Genomic DNA, 9357 nt, shown 5'->3' on the forward strand with positions numbered 1-9357 from the left:
CCATGTAAATAAGCATCAATAATGTCTATAAGGAGCATCACAGAGATAATAAAAGTAGTATCTTTCTAGTAAGCGTGCGTTATAATTCTGTTCCCTTTTTTCCTTTTTTTTCAAGCCTTTCAATCCAAGTGCTCGTAAGTTGTAATTGTACAGAATGTAAATTTTTCTTTTGTTTGTTTTTTTTGCTGTTACATGTATCGAGTCAAGAAAATTTCTTATAAATGCTCATTGCGAGAAAGAATTAATTTTTGTTTACGTTATTCATTTTTTAATGTTGCATAGAGGTTGTATACATTTCTTTTTTCTGTTTTGTTTTTGTATGTAGGAAGCATAATTTTTTTTTTTAGTTTTACTCTTGTATTTGTTATTTTATTGATTTTTTCTTTAGGTCATTCAATTTTTAATTGTCTATAGGTTACTGTAAATAGTTTTTCTGATTGTTTTCTTATCTATATGTTATTGTAGTGTGATATATAAGTTTACGAGGATTGTTCGTAAATCAGCTGATCGAGATGTATATATAGAGGCACTGAACCAAATAAAGTTAGCGATATCATAATTTCTCAGATGAAACACGGAATAAAAAAAAATAAAAAAATTTAGGGATTGGTCCGAAACTACCTGAGTGGAAGATCCTTCGTCGTAAGAGTTGGTGAAGACTTGTCGCCTCTAGTCCCCTCCACCTGCGGAGTACTTCAAGGCTCGGTACTTGGACCTCTACTGTTTGTCGTTTTCACGGCACCAGTAGTCGCCATCAAGAATCCTACGCCGACGACATAGGTGTCTATGCTTCCAGCATGAGAGCTGAACAGGCCCTACGCTTTGCACAAACTGCTTCTGCCACTCAATACCATCAGCTGGAATGGTCCCTCCCCATTCTATGTTACCCCCCTGGCTACCAAGCCATTAAATGTACAAACCGCCTTCAGCGGACAAGGTTTTTTTCCACATCTTATAATGCCAAAAGGCAAAACAAGATATATTGTAAATTTGTTAATATATAATTTTCTTGCAATTGTTTTAAATTTAAATAAATAGGAGGTAGAAAAAAAAGAAGTTAGTCTTGTTTACGCATTGAGAGAGTATTCTTCGGAGATTGTTTTCCGTTTTTATACGCCTACGCATAACTTATATATATAAGTTACAGTCAGCTGTTACTTCGATGTCAGCTGACTGAGTAGATCAGCTAATCGAACGTATATAAAGAGATGTACTGAACACATTAAACCCATTTCGTACCACCAGCGGAACGGCCCCTCCCCGCTCCAATAATCTACTGGCGTAAGCCAATATATGCCACATAAAGAACACATAAACAACCTTATAATGCCTAAAGGCAATGAAAGGTAACAACAATACCAGCTGTACATATGGCACACCTCACCATATGTACACATAAGAAACAAATTTAAAATTTCAGGAGGGTACGGAAAAAAAAAAAAAAAAAAAAAAAAAAAAAAAAAAAAAAAAAACATTAAACCCAGTATTTTACAGCAGTCCAAGCATGTTAGATCTTATTCCTTCTTCTCATTTTTTTAACAGTTTGCTTTCACTGTACTTAAGTGGTGCCGAAACCCGGAAACTTTGAATACCAGGGTAATGTTTGTTTTAAAGAAGAATATTTATCGGTGTTTTCTCAACTTCCAATTTTTTTTTTCTTCTCTAATTTTTTTTTAAATAATGGCTGCCAACGGTATCGTCCCACTAGCGGTCTTTAACCTGAAAGCTTTAAATCAAAATGGGGTCCAGAACCCACTTCCCATGGAGGTGACTCCTTCACCACCGGTTTCTCTAGCGGGAGCTCACGCCACAACACTTGAGTGGGTAAAAGCACGCACAGCAACCGCCCAAGACTTGATGAAGGCCGTTTCTTACCTCGAACGGTTTACCGGGGAAACAGGAGAACTGAGCCACTAAATAAAAGGGGTGACCGACTAATAAACCGAATTGAAGCGAAGTCTATCGAAAATCTACTCAATAGTGAAGATGCGGAGGCATTAAAAGCAGCGTTCGTCTGCAGGGTGAAGAGGAGAATCCTAAATCCAATTCAGGCGAATGCAGAGATACCTTGGAGAGTTATCAAGGAAAGATTAAGACTTTCCCTAAAAGAGTGTTCAAGTTTTAAGTTTATCTTTTTTGTATAATTTGTTTTTTGTTTTTTTCAACTGGTTAGTTGTCTCTAAGGTATTTAGGGGCTACTACTTCTAGCTCCTCTATATGTACTCTCTTTACTTTTTTTCAGAACCTTTGACTGAAACAAAACATTTATTAATAATAACAGTATATGTTTGTTTTTCATTAGTTCAGCTGTATTTTAAGACATATCTCTGATTTATTATTATTTTTGTTAATTGTTTCTAAAAATGTTAACATAAGATATTAAAGTTTCTTCAGGGCTAAAAACAGAAGCCCCTGAAGAAGGCTAGAAACTCTAGCCGAAACGTTGGCACAATAAAATAGGTTAGTACAACTTATTAGTGTTGCTCTTTGACCGCACTCCAACCATCTCCTCGTACGTCATCTACGGTCAACTATCTCTCATAATTAAGATATTAAAGTTCTGAGGCGGTTTATTCCAGTTTTTCTCTTCCCCAAACGCTCTTTTTTAGTATTATCTAACACCATCTTTCACTACTCCTCCAAATTTTTATTCAAAATATGTTTATTAATATCCGTGCTGAATTGAGTTTTAGCAATTTAGAGCTTGTTTAAGTTAAGACAAAAATTAAGAAATTTCAAAATTATTCCTATTTTCGAAAGTTTGGCATCTTTTTCCTAAAAAATGTACTAACCACTCAGCTTAAATACTGAACTGTCTTTACTCTTAGGAAAATATTTTGTCCCCTATAGTGTTTGCCTGTAACAAGTCACCCTCCTTACAATAGTCAATACTATCAATATTACAATATGTTTTATGCTTTAAATTAGAACCTTACATAAATAGACTACTAATATTTTTGGAGAGTTATTTTTTGATTTGCAGTTTTTAATAATAATTGACTAATCTTTGAATGTGATTCTATAACTGTTGAAGTATTGGTCTATTGTGTATTCATGTTATTTATTTATAAATATTATTTTTTAAATATTTCTTTGTTCATTTCATACCAAAATATACATTTTAGTTACTTATGTAACATTTTTTCTATTTTCCATCAAATTTTAATTTGATATTTGTTTTCTTCAAGCTATAACTAAAGCTTCTAAAATGACTTAAGTAAAAGAATGGTTTGTTAATTTAATTTTTTTTTGTCTTGTAATTCAAATGGTTAATATTCATAACTGAGAAAGTTCAATAAAACAATTCTTGCACAGATGAGGCTGTTTCCAATTATAGATTTGTCATATCAAGGTCTTGCATCAGGAGATCCAGATGAAGATGCTTTCCCTGTCAGGCTCTTTGCTAGATTAGGTGTTGAAATGGCTGTTTGTGTTTCATTCTCTCAGAACTTTCTCCTTTACAGTAAGTGCATTAAAAATAAATTTTAAATATCGAAAAATAATTAATATTGTTCCTTTTTCTAATCTATAATTGATTAAGTATTGTAAATATTTAATATCCACTTTTTTAAAATTAACCACCTGTATGAGAGAGGGCTCATATGAGGTATGAGCCCTCTCGAAGTGACTACGGAATCTTAAGAATGAAGCTCATAGAAATAAAATTATAATATTTAAATAGAGTTATGGAAATTATATTAGAAAAAAATTATAACCAAACAAAAACATATATTTCTGTTGAACCAATAAAATAATATCACTTTTACAAATTCATAAAATAAAATAATGTCAAAGAAACAAAAATATTTCCTAAAAGAAAAACTTTATTTTAAAGAAAAAAATTCCTTTTATTCAAATTTAAAATTATTGATATTGGAAGAACATAGTTGACCATATGAAGTAGATTGTAGGAAGATAATCCAGGTGGCGGTCAATAGAGGTACCAAATACTAGAAAAAACTATTTAATGTTAACCAACATTTTGTCCCACTTTGCAGGGCTTCTTTAGGGCTAAATGAAAAACAAGATACAAACATTGTAAGAAGTAACAGAACATTAGAATAAATGTAATGAGAGAGTAAGAAAGTGTGCAAAAAAAAAAAAAAAAAAAAAAAGATAGATCTCATACATTTGCCTATTGTAATATTAGACTAGAGATTGAATGATCTTGCCAGTTTACTTATACATATATATAATTAAAAATCTAACCCTTTTAGACGATTAGTGAAGTAGTGGGGAAACTTATACCTGCCTCCTTTCTTCCTGCCTAACTTTTCAGTCTTCAACCTTTTTCAATTAGAATCAGGTACTTCCTTTCCCGTTTATCTATTATTTTTATTATATTTATTCTTAATTTTACTTGTTATTGTTCCTTACCTTTGCCACATTTACTTAACCTATGTGTTTACCATTTACGCCTACTTTTTTTACCATATTTACAACTATTTCTAATAATTATTTTCTACAATTTATTACTCTAGTTTTTTTCTAGATCTCTAATTCTATCACACCTGGGTGTATTTATTTGTGTAATTAGGCTCTTATTCACCTATATTTATACCTTCTCTATATTTATTCTTATGTTCTGTCGCTTCTTACAATGTTTGTATCTTGTTTTTCATTTAGCCCTGAGGAAGCTGTGCAAAGTGGGGCGAAATGTTGGTTAACATTAAATAGTTTTTCTACTATTTTGTAACTTTATTGGCAACCATCCAGACTATCTTCCTAGAATTAAAATTATTGAAAGTAAAGACTAAATTAACGCAACAATTTTTTTTATTAAAAAAAAAATTAACGTGTTGCTAAAGGTCAATACCACCTAATAAAAGCTGTGAATCATAATTAACTACTCATTGGAATCTAACCCTTGCTTGAATATAAAAAAAAAAAAGATACTAAGTTTGTATACTCATAAACATTTTTCATAGATGACAGGGTTGGAGCACTGATATTGATTGCACGTTATGCACAAGATATCCCAGCACTGAAAGGCCATTTAGCAACTATGATAGCTGCATTGCATGGTTCCCCCCCATATCACGGCGCAGAGATTGTTACTACTATTCTTAAGAATCCAAAGTATTATGAACAGTGGTAAGTAATGAGTAAATAAGGCATTGTATCCAAAACAAGTCAAGTCCCTTTAAAAAAAAAAAAAAAAAATTGAACAGTTTTATCCCTAGACTAGTTATTATATTTGGTCAAATCTATTTTTTTTTAATGCTTACTTAGTTACTCTTTGTGGTTAGGAATTCCTTAAAGGTTTTAAAATTTACCAAATTGGGTATTGCTGTTTTATTACTTGGTATAAAATGGTTTCTGTTAGTCAGCAATGAGTTACTTTGAACCATTACATATTAAAGCTGTTGATCATTTTGAGATTTAATTGGATATTGACTATTTATTAAAAAATATTCATTCCTATTCAGGTAATAAGCTTGGCCCTCTTATTATTGGACATTTCAGAAGTCTTTGTGCATTAATTCATTACTGACCTTAAAGTTTTCACTTTAGTCGTTAATGGACTATTATGTAAACAATTTTATATGGCGAAAGGTGAAAATATAATGCATAGTTGCAGAGTGGCATTAAGGTTAAGGCAGTTCAATTCTGGTAACTTCAATGGCCCTATTTTATAGGCTATTGTTTCTGTAACAACATTAACTATGAGCTAGCAGAAAAACTAAAATTTATCACTTGTCACCCGAGAGCACCACCTATACTTGTCAGATAATGAAGTATATTAATTGTATTGTAAATAATTTAATGTTTTAACTGTAAACCATGCCATTATATTATTATCATAATTGTAAATATATTATTTTAATAAATAAATGTAAACAAAAGAATATACTGATTCACAGTAACGTGATTTCTTAAAGACCATGCCGCTCACCAGCCTTTGCAGCCTTAGCAAAATCAATACCAAAGAGGTACCGGCTAAAAATTATCCTCTTGGGGCATAGAATATAAGCAGTTACAGATTCAGAATTTTTTTAATGTATTTGATTTGTTTTATTTCACGCTAGTTCCTGATGGTCATTCTCTCTTTCCTATATTTTTTATCCCTATGAAAGGACCTAAAGTTCATCCTATAAGACTTATAACCCTCTTCGTGCCTGCAGACATGTACCCTGCATAGCAAAATTTCCATCCATTAAAGACTTATGGCTAGTTCCCTTAAGACTCATCCTATTCATTCATCTTGTGACCAGTTATCTAATCAGTATGTTGAAGCATTGTCTAGGCTTTCTACAATAGATTTCCTCACATCATCAATTGGAATCAAAATATCTTACACAACCTCCTCAATATTAACACACTATATTTTCATTGACCGCACCCCCAACCATCTTCTCCTCATTTATCATCCACGGTCAACTATCTCTCATAATTATTAACACACTATAGTTTCCACAATTGAACGACATAAACCTCCTATGATCCGCTATATTTTCATCTTCCCCTGCAGAACATTTCCTTGGCTGCAGCCTTTACACTTAGTCCTTTCCTCCCTTAACCTCAGAAGACCACAAGTAAAATTTAAAAACTCTGCAGATGCTTTCATTTTGATTTAATTTTATATTAATTAAGTATTAAATTAAGTGTTAGATATTAAATGTTTTGACTCCAATTTGAGATATGAGGTACTCTATCCCAGAAGGTTCCAAAAATGAGTGCGTAGACAGGTTAGGTAGCTGGTTAGGAAATGAATGGATAGAATGAGTCTTCTGGGAACAAGCTTTAAGTCCTCAAAGGATGGAAACTTTGCTCTGCAGGGTACAAGCCCTTGTGATTGTAAGTCTTATAGGAATGAACTGTAGGTCCTTTCATAGGGATAAAAAATATAAATCAAATACATAAAAAAAATCCTGAATCTGTAACTGCTTATATTCTATGACCCAAGAGGATACTTTTTAGCCAGTAGCTCTGTGGTAATGATTTTGCTAAGACTGCAAAGGCCGGTGAGCGGCATGGCTTTTAAGAAATCACGTTACTGTGAATCAGTTTATTCTTTTGTTTACATTTATTTGTTGAATAAATATATTTACAATTATGATAATATTTACATTGTTTATATATTTTAACATTAAACTATTTACAATTCATGATGAGGTGTTGATGGTAGACCATAAATTAATATGTTGAGGAGATAGTCGGGAGGGGGGGTGTGGCAAATAAACAAATGATGGTTGTTATCTCTGTTTTTTGTTTTTTTAGCCCTGATGAAGACCTGAATTTCAGGTCAAAATGTCGGCATGAATAAATAATTTTTGTTTATTTGCTGATCGCAGACCCCTTCTTCTCACATATTTACAATTCAATCTATAAATCAACATTATACAACATTTGAACAAACAAGGGTAGTGCTCTCTGGTGGTATGCAATGGAGGTGTTGGTTCATCAGCTCACCCATAGGTATCATTGCTACAATATTAATATGACCCATATGGATTGCTTGGAAAATGGATTAACATTGTGTTTATATTTTAGGAGAGCTTGCCTGAAAAAAATAAGAGATCAGACACAGAATGCGAGGAATTGTTTCGTGGGGACTCTTAAAAGTTTTGGAGTGCCTGGAAATTGGGATTATATTACTAGAGGCAAAGGGATGTCTACCTTCACAAGTCTTACTGGTAAAGTACAAGAAAAATTTTAAAAATTATTTCTTTTAGGAGAACATTTACATTATTAAATGCTAACAAATACCATATTTGCTTCAATATAACTCAGCCTGAACAAAATGTTCAGAGAAAAAATCAAACTACCAATACAAAATCCATTTCCTAATCTAATTTGAATAAAAAAAGAAACAAACATGCTTAAATGCCAAAAATATTATGACGAAGCTTTTGAGAATTAGGTCATAGGTGTCTGAATTGAAATTCTAGAATGGAATGTTTAAACTTTTAAATAAAATGGCTGATTATTAGTTTAATGAAAGAAATGTTTTTGATTTGTCCCTTTCCATGAGATGATTTTTTTTATTTTAATAATCTTTTAAGGCTTATTCAATAATTTTTTTTTTTTTAGAAGCATTCTTGATAAAAATAAAACATTATAGAAACCAGATTTGGGCATTAGTTGGTTGAAAATTTATTCGACTAAAAAATACTGAATTTTTAATCATAACTAGAGAAGGGATTTTTGTGCAATAAACAACCAGAAATGTGCACAGTCATGGAATAAAAACCCAGAATGTGTATAAAACACTTAAATTCTACAATAATCAAGTTTGTTGTTTAATTAATAATATCAATACATAGAAAGCTTACCTTACCTTGTTTAAATTAAATTAAACTCGCTAAATACTCTCTACATTTATACAAACATACATAAAAAGCGACACTACTTTGATTAAAACCTAACATTTTATCCATAATTGAAGAGCTAAGATGAAGCTAATGGTATTTAATGATTTTATATTACTATTATGAAGGTAGGAATGAAATTTATCAACTTTTTAAAACTACTTGTAGAATGGATTTTAAAAAATATTCTTCCAGTGAAAATTCTCTTTTTAATTTTCCCAAAAATTTCACATAGCATGTTCTTCCGCTTAGCTTTACAATTGTGTATTTGCACATGGATATTCTACTAACTAAAAAACTAACAAGTAATCTGTCAGTGTAGAAAAACTTTAAAATTTTATATATAATGCAAATTTTTATTGGAGACAGATTTGTTTAGTAGTTATAAAAAAAACAACATCCATTTGGTCTTAACACTTCTTTATAATTAACACTCCAATGTTTTAGCTATTCCAGCCATTTTCAAGGATCTTATTACACTATCACAGCCAAAACATTGGTAATCAACATAAATGCAGACCATTTTGCCTTTGTCAAATTATTTATCATTAGTCAATTTTCTTTAAAACTTCTATTATTATGAAACATTATGCACTCAATAAATTAATTTTCATCACAATGTCTGATATACAATTATTTTCAGAGTTAAAATTATTACATTTACTAGTTGACAAACTCTATTTCAATTACTCATTTTATCAACATTACACTCAGTGTAATGTTGATAAAATGACACTCATGTAAGTGATATGATATATTTGATACCTTGTGTAATGTTGATGAAATGAGTAATTGAAATAGAGTTTTTAAACTAGTAAATGTAATAATTTTAACTCTGAAAATAATCATATTTTAGACATTATGATGAAGATTAATTTGTTGAGTGCATAATGATTCATAATTTTAGAAAATGGCAAAATGGCTTGAAATTATGTTGATTACCAGTGCTTTGCCTGTGTAATAAGATCCTTGAAAATGGCCGCAATGGCCGAAACATTACAGTGTTTGGATAATAAAAAAGTGCTGAGACCAAATGGATGTTTTT

At 31.2% G+C, this 9357-nt stretch overlaps 1 protein-coding gene across 5 annotated transcripts in view; it reads left to right on the forward strand.

Annotated features, from left to right (window-relative positions):
* Positions 1 to 9357, forward strand: part of LOC106682231 (aspartate aminotransferase, cytoplasmic) — a 25779-nt gene that overhangs the window by 13317 nt on the left and 3105 nt on the right. For all 5 annotated transcript variants that reach the window (XM_014423007.3, XM_014423088.3, XM_067049624.1 and 2 more), the window contains 3 exons: positions 3316 to 3463; positions 4929 to 5094; positions 7495 to 7637. In XM_014423007.3, the coding sequence (XP_014278493.1) occupies positions 3316 to 3463; positions 4929 to 5094; positions 7495 to 7637 (457 nt within the window). The remainder of the gene's footprint in view (positions 1 to 3315; positions 3464 to 4928; positions 5095 to 7494; positions 7638 to 9357) is intronic.

The sequence above is a fragment of the Halyomorpha halys genome, unplaced genomic scaffold (assembly GCF_000696795.3).
Source record: "Halyomorpha halys isolate HHAL.00 unplaced genomic scaffold, Hhal_1.1 Scaffold2.1, whole genome shotgun sequence".
Taxonomy (NCBI): Eukaryota; Metazoa; Arthropoda; class Insecta; order Hemiptera; family Pentatomidae; genus Halyomorpha; species Halyomorpha halys.